The sequence below is a fragment of the Manis pentadactyla genome, chromosome 8 (genome assembly GCF_030020395.1).
Source record: "Manis pentadactyla isolate mManPen7 chromosome 8, mManPen7.hap1, whole genome shotgun sequence".
NCBI classification, from domain to species: Eukaryota; Metazoa; Chordata; class Mammalia; order Pholidota; family Manidae; genus Manis; species Manis pentadactyla.
The window spans coordinates 8,999,844-9,014,098 of NC_080026.1; the positions used below are offsets into that span (position 1 = coordinate 8,999,844).

A 14,255-nucleotide genomic window follows, 5' to 3' on the forward strand; every position below is an offset into this window, starting at 1 on the left:
GTGGCTAAGAAAGGGAAGGACTAATTCTAGCTGTGCAGTCAGGAAAGTCTTCCAGAGGTGAGAATACCTGAGCACATGAGATTTCCAGGGAGAAACTGAGCAAAATCTTGGAAACTTGGGCAATTTTCCAATAACTTGGCACAATCAGAGGGAAGGATTGGGGAGGGGTAGTTTTCCACCATTATGTAAAAGATTTATGGCAACTATGAATACAGTTTTGCTAAGGAACTATGTAACTATCTGACTCTAGGAGGGATAGTTCAGTACCATAGGTAAAGAACGTTAAGTCTAGCCTATAGTGATTCTGAAACTTGTCAAACATGATCATACTTAAGATAGGCAAAGTAGTGCTGGGCAACAAACTACTCCAATATTTCAGTGGCTTAACCAAACACAAGTTTATATCTTGATTATGCAGATTCTGTTGTAGGTCCTGGGGCTTTTCAGGGCAGCTTGTGCTCAAGGTAAGAGTTTGCATTCCAGGATCCTTCAGTCCAGTGCCACCTCCATCTTAATACGCACTTCCTTGATGGTAGTAGCAAGGGACGACAGCATAGACTCGAGCATTGGCCCTTAAGTGTTTCCATCAATAAATGAAACATTTCAGGTCTGCTCACATTTACTTACTAAAATAAGCTACATCGCCATACCAAATTTCAGTGGGGTGGAGAATGTAATCCTCCCCTATGCCTATGACTGGAAGGACAGGAATAATTGGTAAGCACCAAAAATGCTCTCAGCACTTATGAAGTGTTATGAGAATGCTGTTTCAGAGTAGACTAATAGGGCCAATAATATTACTAGCATGGCATAAATTAAGGTTGAAACTAAATAAAGTTTAATCTTAATCTTGGTGATCTAAAGTTACAGACTTTAAGTGGTTTCTCTTAGTCAAAGTTTGCATTATCGTCTATGCAAGCAACTGTAAAAGCTACTCATTTAGAGACATAGTTGATTCATGAAATTGTTTAACCTAAATTGCTAAAAACTAACATCCAGATACATTTAAATGAATTGATCAGGTAAAATATTAAAATACAACTTTTTCTGACATGGTTCCAATATTCTGATATAATAAGCCACTTTTTTCCTTTTTTGTATGTAAAGATACACTGGAAGAATTATTTTATACACAGTAATAAATACTGACTGCCAATAATAGACAAAGGTCATAGAACTAAGTATTTCGTATGGTGCTTAGTTTCAGCAATCTTTTTTGGTTACAGTGAATAAGTAAAAGAGCATTTAGTCAAGCTTTGGTTCTAAGTAACAATTTAGTTTTTACCACCTATGAAATGTTATCCTACCAGAAGGGTTAAGTGGCTAACACAGATTTGTTGCTTGATACTCTAATACCACAGCAGAGGCCTACTTTTAGGGTGCTTTCACCTAACCACTCTACAACAATGTACTGAGATATTTTTATCTTAAAATTGTAGTTTAACTTAATTTTCTTAATTAATTTCACGCTATTTTTCTGAAAGCAAGCTTTCGGGATAATCAAAAATGGCCTGCACCTTACAACAATTGGCACTTATGATAATACACAAGATATGCGAGTATACCTGTTTGTCAGGTGTAAAGAATAATCTGTAGAGGACCCGCGCGGGAACTAAAATGTACAAACAAGCACTCAGCTGTGCCTGTGTGATTCCTTTATTCCTGCTCAACTTCCAAGAAATGAGTAAGATCTATCATTCGATTCTTAATTACAGACTGTCCTCAGACATAACATCGTCCAGTCCTCATGTCACAGATGTTACAGGCTTAAAAAAGAACTATACCTCTGAAGCCAGGGCAAGCTTAAACCTGCCACCCATTGGAGAGATCACGGTGTCACAGGTTGGCTTTTAACAGAACAGCAATCTTAGAGGTCAAGTTGAGAAAAAAAAGCCACCTTGAGTGTGGAAGGCCAGACCCCAGGGAGGCCCGTTGGGCGAATTTCTCTTCGCAGGGCAGGTACCCCCCACTTCTTCCCCACCTGCGCAGCCGGGACCCGCCGGGCTTCCCGAAGCGATGCCGTAGCGGGGGCAATGGGGACACCCCGCAGGGAAGCTCTCTCTCTGCTGGGCCTCCCCCAGCGGACCCCAAAGCCCCGAAGCCCCGTGGGAAGGGAATTCCAGGTCGGGGCGCTCCCACCCCCGCCCCGTTTCTCTCTCCGGCTCGCTGCCTTTCCCGCTCCGCTGCCGCGGGGCCTCGTCACCACTTCTGGGCGGCTGCCTGGCGGAGGTGGCGGCGAGCTCCAGGCTCGGGGCCGGGAATGGGGCAGGGTGAGGGGCCGGGCGGCGGGCTGAGCCTGGGACAGGCTGCGGTCCCCGGAGAGGACGTAGGAGCCCCCGGTGGGAAGGGGAGTCAGCCCTCCCGACTTGCTCCACGAGAAGTTCTCCCGGGGCGTGGGGTTGGTGCGCACTCGGCCGGCCCCGCTCCCCGCCCCCCGCCGGGCGCCACCCGGCTCCCGGGAAGGCCCACGGGGCGGGGGCTGCGGCGCCGCCTCCTCCCGCCGCCGCTCCCGGCAGCGCTGCAGCGGCGGCCGCGGGCTGGGCGGGCCCGCAGGTGGACTCGCACGCGGGGGGCGTCGCGCCCGGAGCGCCGGCCTCTCCCGCCGCAGCCGCGCCGCGCCCCGCAGGGCGATGGACGCCGCCGCCGGAGGGTAAGCCGCGCGCCGTCCCCGGGCTGGCCCCTCGCCGCCCCGCCGGCGGCCCGACCCGCGGCCGAGGCGGCGGCTTCCTCGCGGCCTCGGCGGAGGCCCCGGGGTGGGGGGCTCGGGTAGGCTTTTTAACAATTATTTGCTGTCCTCCTGGGGCTGCTCCGAGTTGCCGAAGGGCCGCTGGACTCCGGGAAGTGGGTGAGGAGTCCGGGAGCCGAGGCCGTAACAAAGGGCCCCTTGTGGAGGCTCTGGGAGGGCGGGGGGCGGCACCTGGGAGCGAGCTCCTGGGGAAAGGGGAGTCGGGGCAAGGCCCCCGGGCCGCGGGCCGGGCAGGTGAGCGGCGGCAAGGTGACCGCGGGGCGGGGGGCAGCTGCGGGGCGAGCCGGCTGTCAGCCGCGGGCCGGGGCCGGGACCGGGCGGGGCGCGCCGCCGAGGGGGTGTGTGTGCTTGCGGCCAATTGCCGCGGCCGAAGCCCGGCGCAAAGTCGGACTGCAAACGGCGATATGCTTCCTAGCCTCACGTGTCTGGGGAGCGATCGGAGGGGAACGGGGTGTCACGTGCGTGGCAAGTTAATATTCAGCGAAGCCGGTCTTCCTGCCAGATATGCTAATAAGCACCTTGCTAAGCCTTTGGGTAAACAGTAATGAGAACAGGTAGTTCAGCGAGAGTTGGGAGAACCGGAAAATAACCTTCGTCTTGGTAAACGGTGAAGGCTTCACGTGGGTGCTCGCCGAACTTGCCAAGTGGGAAACCGCTTTCATGTAGCACAACTTTTTCTCACAAGTGTTCCCCCGGCTCAGTTTCTTTTCGGATAGTAAATCCGGACGCAGCAGGGCCACTAAGAGAATACGAAAGTTCTAGAAAAGTTAAGAAAGACTCGACTTTGAACTAATGAATGAGAGTTGTATAGTTTTCCTGATGTAGGGAAGTCATTTTCCCCTGGAACATGACAGGCGTTTCCTTAGAAGCGAGTCACAACATGTTTATTCATCAGAGACCACGCGAACATTGGCAGTTGTCAGAGGAAACATGGAAAACTCAAAGCAGCGTGAGTAATGTAAAAATTATTTAGTATAATGCTTACGTGGAGGAAACATGTAGTGTGTGAATTCTTTCATTTGGGTCCAATTAGTTATCTTCTGCCCTCTGCAAATAGCAGTATTACTGTTGACTGCCGTTCCCATTCTTTCCTCAGTGTTTTCATTGTTCAGAGACTATCATATATTCTTCCATATATTCTCACAGTAGAATGTATGGGTAAAGAAACACATTGATAGAAAGAGTCATAAAACCATGGACCTCTAAATAGAGCTGCAGTGTTATGTAAATTGAAGAGGACACAGCTTTCTGGAATACTGAAGGTTCATTCAGGTATAGTATAAAAGAATAAGATAGTATTAAATTGGTGAATTTGAAAATGGATTAGGTTAAGGTACTATTAAAAAAAAAGAACAACTAGGATATGCACATACACAAAATACACTTATAGAGGCTAAGAAATCAAATAATGCTTTTGAGTAAAATAGGTGAGATCAGATGGCTCTGGGATGAAGGAATGGAAATAGCTCTCTAGTGATAAGCATGACTATAGTAAGACTTTAGTTCTGAGTAAAGGTTAAACTAAGCTCTTTGCTTCAAAAGGGTATAGAAAACTGCTTTATCTAATTTCTCAAATGCGAAGGAAAATACTTTTAAGGATTTTTGCCCTCCTGTCTCCAAATTTAAGGAGGGACATGTGGAAAAATGCTTCAGTATTGTATCTAATATAACATGCTCACTGTATCACTTTATCTTGCATTGTCATATTCAGGGAAGTAACCAATATTTAAAAGTATAAACATAAATATACTTTCATTTGTCTATATTGTTCCTTGGCATATTCCAAATCCCTATTTCATATTTGTTGAATAGTCAATATTGCTTTTGTTCTTTTTCTCAAAACTTCAGAACATTAAAAAGGTTTCAACTGTGGGAGAAAAAACCCTACATGAAGGTATTTGGGAGATGGCAGGGAGCAAACTCTATCAATGTTACAATGGATTGTTAGGTTTGGGATGTAAATTTCTTACTAAAAAACTAAATTATGACTCATTAGTAGCTTCTGAGGCCGCTTTAGTCCTTATCCTTGGATATTACTGCTCTAAAGAACCCCTCCGTAACTTTTCAACAGGTCATTTTAAAGAAATCTAGTGCCACTCCACGTATTACAAATAGGAATGTAAAACGGAAAGACACAGAGTGACTTCACTGAAGTCCTAGAGCAAATTAGTGACAAAACCTGGAGGAAAACCTAGGACTTCAGTTGCCTAGTTTATTGCATTAATTGCTTTTAATCTTTTTCTGACCAGATATGAGACATTTGAATGTCAAAGAGCTCGGTCCTTATCTTTAGAACTACTAGTGCTTGTGTTTTTTACTTGCCAGAGAGATAAGCTTTTTTCTTCTTCTTCTAACTCTCTGAAATTTGAATGTCAAAGTGTAGTTGACCTTGCTTTGGGAGACCTTGCTGTTTTGATTGTGAAAGAAGTTTTCAGGAATGGACAAGGAGAAAAGCCTGCTTCGTAATGTTGCAGTTCTGGTGCTACAGAGTTAATTGAAGGAGTAGTGAAAGGGAAGGATTTAGAAGCTTTTTATTAAGCTTTTATTTGGATGCATTATTGGTTCTAGTTTTACTGATTGTATTAATTGAATTCTTGTTAGCCAACATTTATTGACTCCTTAGAAGTTAAATGCCTTCGCTGAGGTATCAACATGAGAATTACCTGGAGATCTTTAAAACTAAGGCCCACGCTCTCACACCCCTAACGTGGGTTTTAGTAGGCCTGGGACAAGGACGTGGGGAGTTTTAAATTCCTGCTTAGGTGATTCTAATATGCAACCAGATCTGAGGACCATTGATTAAGTAGATACCAGCAGCTGAGATGGAGATGAACTCCATAAACGGAATGGAGACTGCGGTTCATTTTTAGGAAACTCAAGGTCCTAACTTTCAGCTTTATCTTGCCTTGCTAAAGATTCCATTTAGGAGCTTTTTAAGTATTATTATTAAAAATTTTTTTGCTACTCCTTCTTGAGGAAGTGTAACTTTATCCATTTTACAGTTCTGAAAACTAAGACTCAGAGAGCTTAACATACTCAAAGCCACACAACTCTAAGGGATGCAAGAGTGATAGAAACAAGATCTGAACCCTGGATCAATGCTCTTTATCACTAGGCCTGTTCTCATCTGGTATGTTTCCTACCATGTATTACACTGAATGACTAAAGTATATTTTTATTTAAAGTGGCAGTAAAATGCACTGTCTTGATTCTCTTTAAAATCATGTTTGTATTATATTTAAAGAAATGCAAATTCTAATGTATATGAAAAAACCCTCATGCTTAGCATTTAAAAGGAACTTAAGCACTTGGTTTATGTCTTCAAAACCATATTTAAGATTTTCTTATGTTTGGGATCATTTAACTCATAGTAAATTGACAGCCTTCTTTTGTCATATGACAACCTGTACTTACTTTTGCTATTAGACATCTATTAAATTTACAGTGTAATTTCAAAAGTAGGATTTTTGATTACCAAATAAGAAAAATGAAATTGTTTATTAAGATAATGCTATATTTTGTGCTCAAAATCTAATTTCCTCCGAATGTGTTAGAAGATACTGAATAACATTACGACCTTACTTTATTATTGAAATGCCAGTTGTATTTATGCAATAATAAATGCCAGCTTCACATTACTGAGACAATTGCTTTGATTTAATTAGTCAAAACTTGGGGGCCCTTACCTTATATAAAACATTTTTCTGGGTACTGGGAGATTGGCTCTTGATCTTAAGAAATTTATTAAAGAAATTATCTGTAACTATGGCAGGAAAAAATAAAGGAACATGATATTAGTGTAGAATGATACTTTGATGCTAGATTTTAAACATCATGTTTATGTTTAGAACTTAATATGTAATAACTCACTGATCAGGAGACTGTGGCCCAGGAACCTAATCCAGAAGGTCAAAAAATGGGCCCTTCACCTGTTTTTTTTTTTTTTTTAACTTTTCTTCAATTTGTATGTGTATGTGTGGTAAAACGCACATAACAAAATTTATCTAAAATATTGTAAAGTGTGCTGTTTAGTGGTATTAAGTACATTCATACTGTGCCGCCATCATCACCGTCCACCTCCAGAACTCTTCAGCTTGCAGAACTGAAACTTGTACGCATTAGACATAGCTCCCCATTCTCCTCCCCCCTAGTGCCTGGCAACCACCGTTCTGCTTTGTCTCTGATTTTGACCACTTTAGGCCCCTTATGTAAGTGGAATTGAACAGTCTTTGTCTTTTTTGTGGCAGGTTTATTCACTTAGCATGTCCTCAAGGCTCATCCATGTTGTACTGTGTATCAGAAGTTCGTTCCTTGTTAAGGCCGAAATAATATTTCACATTTTGCTTATCTATCTGTTGATGGATGCTTCAGTTGCTCCATATTTTAGCTATTGTGAATAATGCTGCTGGGAACAAAAATGTACAAATACCTTTGTGAGACCTTGCTTTCAGTTGTTTTGAAGTGTAATTGCTAAATCATATGGTAAACCTATTTTTAGCTTTTTGAGGACCTCCATACTCTTCTCCATAGTGGCTGTACCATTTTTACAACAGTGCACAAGGTTCTGATTTCTCCACATCCTTGCCAACCTGTTATTTTGTTTCTTTTTTTTGTGTGTGTGTGTGTGTGTAGTAGCCATGTTAAAGAGTCTGAGGCAGTATCTCATTGTAGTTTTGATTTGTATATTCCTTGATTAGTGATAATTGAGCATCATTTCATGTGCTTAGTGGCCATTTGTATATCTTCTTTTGAGAAATGTCTATTAAAGTTCTTTGCCTATTTGGCTTTACTTTTTTGGTTGAGTTTAAGGAGTTCTGGATGTATTCTGGATATTAATCTCTGTCCTATGACTGTTTTCATGAAGAGTTTTACTGGCATACAGGCATGCCCACCCACTTGCATACTGTCTATAGCTACTTTCACATTTTAGTTGAATAGTCCAGAAAGAGATCATACAGCCTGCAAAGCTACAAATATTTGCCCTGTGCCCATATAGAGAAAAAGTTTGCTGAACACCACCACCCTCCCCTCCCACCCCCATCCTGCCTAACTTAACAAAATTGATAAATGCAGTTGTAATTATTTAATTCATATTTATTTACTGGGGGGACTTCTAAGTATTGAACTTAAATGTAAGTTGGAAAGAAAAGGAGTCAATTTTGTTTGCATAAAGCAGCACATGTAGTAAGAGATTTTGCAGAATGTTGATTAGTAATTTTTCTTTGTTTTCAACAAGTTTTCCAGTGAAGACTTGGTCCCTTGGCAAGCATTGTAGAATTTTAGCACTTATTTATTAGAATATATTTTAAAGAGAAGTTCTAAATGTCTGTGCTGAAGACCCTTTCACATTTATTTCACTGATATATGGTCAAGAAAAAGAAATGTGCATAGGAGGAGCTGGACCGAAGTTGGAAGGAGTTCCTGTCTAGTTTTTTGAGTCTATACCTGCTTTATTAGTGAAGTCAAACTGTCCTTATAATTTCCAGCAAGTGTTTCTGTTGTGTAAAACATATTTCGTATTCTTAAGCTTTCAGTGTTCTAACATTAGTATGATAGTTGTTATAAGACTTTTTTTTCATGACTGCTAAATTTTTCCCCCATCTGTAATAGTAAAAACAAACTAAAAGTATGGGAGAAAGAAGTTTCCCATGACTATTTATAAAAGGCCAAATGTCTTCAGTTTTGCTTAAAAGCTTCATATCTGAGGAATGAATCCCTTGGAAAAGGCTTTTGAAGACTGATTAGTCTTTAGAAAAATGCTACAGTGAGCTTTTTTTAAAAAATGTACTTTAAATTCTTAATGCTGTTTAGAAATTTAAGTTAAAACTACTTATTGACTTTAGACATTAAAAAAATTAAGCGTTGGAATTGGGGAGTAATTTGACAAAGTACTTTAATTGGATGGTCATCTCAGTATTAAGACAGCAAGGAATGCAAAAGCAGGAGAAAAAGTTAGGCTCAAGTCATGGAAAGCTGAAAGCTTAGTACTATTTGTAACTTTTAATACATTTTAAATAGTTATAAATGTTTATGAAGGTCAGAATTTCCAGGTTTCATAGGCAGTTAATTTGGTGTTTGTGTTGTGAGTCTGTGTCGTACCCTGCGTTGAGCAGTACCCTGATTATGTCTGGGCCTTTCTATGCCTTATAGCTTTAGGTTATTACTCAGAGGCAGGCCTTCAGGAATTTGGAGGAAGTAAGCAACAAGATAGTACAGAATAGGGTCAGTTTCTTAACTGCCTACTCTTCTTGGGAAAGACACAGCTCCATTCAGAATTCAGGTTTGTGGGTGTGAGGCAGTGAAAAATGGAGGTGCTAGGGTGCAGAGAGAGGAATTCCTCTGAGTCCCTCAGTTTAATTTCCTCTAGTTACTTTTGAAGCCCCATTGAAACCCTCCATTGAAATCTGAGATTTAGAAATAATATAAACAATTATTTAAAAAAATACATGGGTTAATAGGACAGAGGTTTTCCTTTGAAATTGCTCCAGACTTGTGGAAGATTACTTTGGACAGAATTAAAGAGTGAAAATGCCATATTTTGAGGGATTTGATTTTTGAAAATAACCCAAGTGGTTCAGAGGCAAGCCTCTGAAGTGGGGTTGAAAAGAATCTGAGTTACAATAGTTGGGGTCCAAAACATGGATGTGCCTATAAAATAATGATTCTGATTTTCTTGTGTGTAGGTTGACTTTAAATAAGGTTGAATGCCAAAAGCATCGGAATATAGTTTTTAAATGGTAGGATCATTGGAAAAAGTGCATTGTTTCTCAATATGATTAAGTCACAGGATGGCCACCAAGTAATAGGTATTCATTCTAGCGTATTTGTTAAAATAAAAGATACTATATCACCTTGTAGCCAACTTTATAATTTCTGTACTTATGCCGAGATATATTTGTAAAGAAGTGGAATTAAGATGCTCAAACCTAGGTGGGACCTTTATCACCAGTCCTTGAGGATTTTCATTGCCAACCTGCACACATGCTATTATTCCTGGAGAAATGAAAGTGGGGAAGTAGTAGATGAGCCCAAGGGGAGTGGAGGTGACAGGAGCTAGTTTTAACGGCTGCTACAGTATGTATCATTTCAGATGTGTTGGGAAAACAGAAAATTGTGGTTACATCTGAACATGGCTACGACCCTGCCATTCCCAGGGCTGATAGGTATGCTGTCATTTCTCAGAGTAGTCAAGATGATTGTAAGAGCCAATGAAATAATTTTCTACTTTGTGCTGAAGAGGATGCAAGTTATACACAGGTTGGAAGTGTCCGGGAGAGGGACAATCCTCTGTTTTTCTCTTGTTTTTTAAATACCTGATAGGTATCACTGCTTTAATAGAATTAGGAGAGAGACAGGGTCACTGTTTTAAAGGAGAACATCTGTATTTCCTGGTCTGAAGCATTCTCAGGTATTCATGATTTGGGTATTGGTAAGAAGATCCCTGAGCGAAGTGACCTACCAGGTTATAGGAGCAGTTTCTTTCCTTTTGCTCCTACATAAGATGCCCATTCCAGAGAGCATACAGATGCTTTAACTTAAAGCAAAAAGTTAAAGGAGTACTTCAGGGGAGCAAAGCTGAAAGTGGAAGAGGAGAATGTTAGCTCGTGAAAAGAAACTAATTTTCAAATTCTCTGCTCTGAGCCTGTGCTACCAGTTTTCTATTTTCAGTTTTCCTCCTCTCTAAAAGAGGGTAAGTTTTACTGTGATATTTATTACATACAAACTTTTCTTTCCCCTCTGGAAAAGTTAGGTGTGAGTTCATTTGAATGAAAACAAAAATTTAACCTAGTAATCTGAAAGCAGAACTATACTGATTTTTCCCCCTCACATTTTAATTGGGACAAATTTTGTATCTGGAACCTTTTCTAGTTTGTATTTTACTTTAGTTTCCTGTATAATACTTTGAAGTACAGTCTGGTTTGAAAGCAGCAATGTCCAAGAATAGTTCATATTGTCTGTTTATGATCCTGAATATTTGTAGAAATACATAGGAAATTCAGTCTTAAATGATGCTAAGAAAATTCAGTCTCAAAGTTTGTGCTGGTATCCTTGTGAAGCCTAGGAACAAGTTTCCAACTAAATTCGTGGTATATGTAGAACATCATTGCACTTACTTAGGGGCATTTCAGAGTTTTCTTCTCACTCAAGATTTCACATAGATTTAGGGTGCAACACTTTGGGATTTTCTGTTTTTTTGTGAGTCATAGTTATTTAGAACACGGGGCAGATCATGCAATATTTAATTAGTGGTACTTGTAAAATTATCTGAAGGTGTTGAATATTTGCTATAATTTTTGGTAACTCAAATCCATTCCTTTTTTGTATTCTTACAGATATTAAGCACATCAAGTTGGCAGTAATGAATATTTGAATATTATGGATTTGGGGCATTCAGTTTCCTTACATCACTCTGAAACCTAGGCAAGGTAGAGACCAAATTTCTGGAACCCCACAGGTAATTGGAATGGTTTGACACAAAGGCACCCTGAGCTTAATACTTCCTTAATACTAGTATTCCTCAATATTCCTTCCTTAATATTAAGTCCTTAATACTCCTTGGTACTAAAGAACAGCCTTGGGGCACCAAGAAATGTGCCTTGCTGAAGGTGTCCACAGTTCAGGAGTCAGGGAGGAGTACAGTGATGACTATTTAATTTCATCTCTTGCCACCTGTTGGTCTTCACAGGGCATTCCATAAGATTTCCTATCAAGAAACTTTTTTAAAAATCCTGCTCTTGGTCATTTTGTTTCAATAGTTAGAGGCTATCTAGAATGCCTTCCTCTGTGAATCAAACCTAGTCAAAGCTTCTGTTTATTGTGGTGACTGTTCCTTCTGGCATGTGATTTGCATGACTGGTGAGGAGCCTGTCTCACTAAGGGGCTCAGCTGTCATGCATGGTTTTGCACACATTTTCTCTGTGGCCTTTGGAGCATTTCCTCAGACTAATACAGCACAGCCCTAAGTCAGACATTCTTGTGGAAGTGGAAAGAGAATGAGAAAAGGAGTGTACTTAGGATTTGAGAAAGGAGGCTTTTTTCTTTCTTAATCCTGAGGAACCAACCACTTGAAATTTAACTGTTTCATTTTCATCGATATATGCATTTTAAGCTTGAAAATTGGCTATGTGAGAGCAAAAAAATTTTGAAAAGTTTATTTTTGAAATAAAATAAAACAATTTGGGAGAAATGGTAATACTCGGTACATAAGCAATTCACTTTTTCTTTTCCTTTTTAAATACATTAAGTGTACCTCAGTTGTGCATAGAATATTATTCATTTACTTCCTTTCCTTAAGCCCTTTGTGTCTGCTTATGTTTTTACACTACTGCTTCATGGAAGAATTAAATTGCATGAGTTGTGAAGGGAGAATTTTCCTGGCCTTATTCCTTTTTCAGTTAGCCAAGTAGATGCATGCTGTGCTAAATGGAAATGTAGAGATAATTAAATTTTTGTTTGGGGATATAGATGAAAGGAACAAGAAAATAGCCAAAATATATTCAATGAATGAAAAAATGAAAACCAGAACGGTCTCTGGTAGTAGGAGAATTCTCTACAGTTTATAGGTCACATCATTTATTCATTATTTTTTGATTGGCAATATATTCAAACAGCACACAATTCAAAAGAGAAATGATGAAACAGTGAGAAATCTCTTGGTTCCTGTCACCCAGGTTTTATTCCCAGAGGCAATCAGCATTACAGTTCTTGGCAGTAGGTGATAGGACACTCTATGCCCGTGCTGTCCAATGGAAATGTAATGCTACTCAAAAATGTAACTTAAAATTTTCTAGGTGCTACATTAAAAAAATTCAATTTAAATGATGTATTACATGATGCAATGGTTAACATGATTCTAGTTCTACAAAACAAGGGGATGTTGTCCTTAACAGAGTATTTTACACTGAGTCAGATTTGAAATTTAAATTATATAAAACTTAAATTTAAATTCTGTATCACGCCAGCCGTATCTCCAGTGCTGAAGAGCGTTCGGTGGCTGTTGGCCACCATACTGGCTAGTGCTTCTTACACTCAGGAGTGAAGGAGTATTTATATATAGTTTCTCCCAGTTTTATTTGCAGTTCTGCTTTGACCTTGCTTTTTTCCTTACTGTATAACTTGGAAATTATTACATTTCATTATGTAAAGGGCTCCATTTTTGTATTTCCCAAGCTGTGTATTACGTCCTTGTAGGGGTGAAGCATGATCATATAACCAGGCCCCTATTAAGGGATACTTAGACTATTTCTCCTCCTAATCACCCTCCCCTCTTTACTGATATTAAGTGGTTATTTTAGCATTCTTTATGCAGTTAACAATCTATTGTGCTCATATTTTATCCTGCTATATTTGATGAAATTAGATTAATTTAACCTCTAGATTATGAACTTTTAAAAACCAGAGGCCATACTCTTTTTTTTTTTTTTTTTTTTTTTTGTAGATAATTATTTTTTTATTGAAGGGTAGTTGACACACAGTATTATATTACATTAGTTTCAGGTGTACAACATAGTGATTCAACATTTATATACATGACAATTCCAGGTACCAGCTATCACCATACCAAGCTGTTAACAATATCTTGACTATATTCATTACATCCTGGTTACTTATTATTTTACCATTGGAAGTGTATACTTTTTTTTTTTTTTTTGTGAGGGCATCTCTCATATTTATTGATCAAATGGTTGTTAACAACAATGAAATTCTGTATAGGGGAGTCAATGCTCAATGCACAATCATTAATCCACCCCAAGCCTAATTTTCGTCAGTCTCCAATCTTCTGAGGCATAACAAACAAGTTCTTACATGGAGAACAAATTCTTACATAGTGAATAAGTTCTTACATGGTGAACAGTACACGGGCAGCCATCACAGAAACCTTCAGTTTTGCTCATGCATTATGAACTATAAACACTCAGTTCAAATATGAATACTCATTTGATTTTTATACTTGATTTATATGTGGATACCACATTTCTCTCTTTATTATTATTATTTTTAATAAAATGCTGAAGTGGTAGGTAGATACAAGATAAAGGTAGAAAACATAGTTTAGTGTTGTAAGAGAGCAAATGTGGATTATCAAGTGTGTGCCTGTAGACTATGTGTTAATCCAAGCTAGGCAAGGGCAATAAAACATCCACGTATGCAGAAGATTTCAGAGGCCATACTCTTGACTGCTTCTTTTGTGTATAATGCTGGGCTTAATTTAATTTCCTGCATATACCCAGAAATATAATAGATAATATTTGATTTTTTGTGAACTTGAGCAACAGGTCAGTGTTGGGAATGGAGACCAGCAAATTACTTGTCTGCTGCAGTGGTATAAACTCAGTTACACAAAGTATCTAACATTCATTTTTGCAGCCGTTAATTAATGGATTGTGTTAAGCCACCTTCAAATGCTACACCCCTAAAAGGGCTGTTGTAAATCTTTCAGCACTCTTGTAAAATTCCACTCCTAGTTTGAGACTCTTAGCATTATTCCTTGCAGCAGGGTTTATAAAAT

General features: G+C 39.6%; 1 protein-coding gene across 9 annotated transcripts in view; it reads left to right on the forward strand.

Moving 5' to 3' along the window:
* Positions 1 to 2,426: 2,426 nt before the first annotated feature.
* Positions 2,427 to 14,255, forward strand: part of COBLL1 (cordon-bleu WH2 repeat protein like 1) — a 156,805-nt gene continuing 144,976 nt past the window's right edge. For 7 of the 9 annotated variants that reach the window (XM_057505478.1, XM_057505479.1, XM_057505480.1 and 4 more), the window contains exon 1: positions 2,427 to 2,650. In XM_057505478.1, the coding sequence (XP_057361461.1) occupies positions 2,631 to 2,650 (20 nt within the window). In that variant the 5' untranslated portion in view covers positions 2,427 to 2,630. Of the gene's footprint in view, positions 2,651 to 3,585; positions 3,696 to 4,733; positions 5,877 to 14,255 lie in introns of those variants that run through there. The other 2 variants (XM_036884013.2, XM_036884008.2) reach the window with 2 other exon arrangements.